General features: G+C 37.3%; 1 protein-coding gene across 1 annotated transcript in view; it reads left to right on the forward strand.

The window, feature by feature from the left end:
* NR3C2 (nuclear receptor subfamily 3 group C member 2) overlaps window positions 1–561 on the forward strand; it is a 450,621-nt gene that overhangs the window by 383,054 nt on the left and 67,006 nt on the right. The window contains 2 exon segments of the mRNA XM_027769929.1: window positions 501–559; window position 561. The exon segment at window position 561 is cut by the window's right edge and continues 288 nt beyond it. Coding sequence (XP_027625730.1) covers window positions 501–559; window position 561 — 60 coding nt within the window.

Below are 561 nucleotides of genomic sequence, written 5' to 3' on the forward strand. Positions count from 1 at the left end.
TTCTTTTTTTTTTTTTTTTTTTTAACAGAGAATTTTACTCTTTCGTTTGTTAACTTTTTTTTGTCCTTGCTCCTCCCACCTATACTCTCCCACCTACTATCCTCCCTGACAGTCTCTTATCCACTTTACTATCTTCAGATTTTTCAATTTCTCCCATAAAATGCAGACATTCGATACATAGTGGGGGATATATCCAAAAGATAGGGAACCCTTAGTCGGAAAGACAGTTGTACGTCCATGTTTACTGCAGCGTTATTCACAGTGGCTAAGACGTGGAATCTACCTAAATGTCCAAAAGCTGATGACCCAGCTGAAGAGCCGGGTCGGAATATTACCCAGTCATGAGGATCAATGAGACTCTCTATCGATTGATTCCAAGTAGATGAATACTTTATTGTCATTTACCTTCTGTAATACATTCCAAACAGAATTGGAATTTGCCCTCAACATTACTAGTTTATTTTATTTTAGTTTATTTATTTATTTATTTTTTTTTACAGCTCGAAAGTCAAAGAAGTTGGGAAAGTTAAAAGGGCTCCACGAGGAACAGCCCCAGCAGCC

Source organism: Tupaia chinensis, unplaced genomic scaffold (genome assembly GCF_000334495.1).
Source record: "Tupaia chinensis unplaced genomic scaffold, TupChi_1.0 Scaffold000098_1, whole genome shotgun sequence".
In the NCBI taxonomy this organism is placed as follows: Eukaryota; Metazoa; Chordata; class Mammalia; order Scandentia; family Tupaiidae; genus Tupaia; species Tupaia belangeri.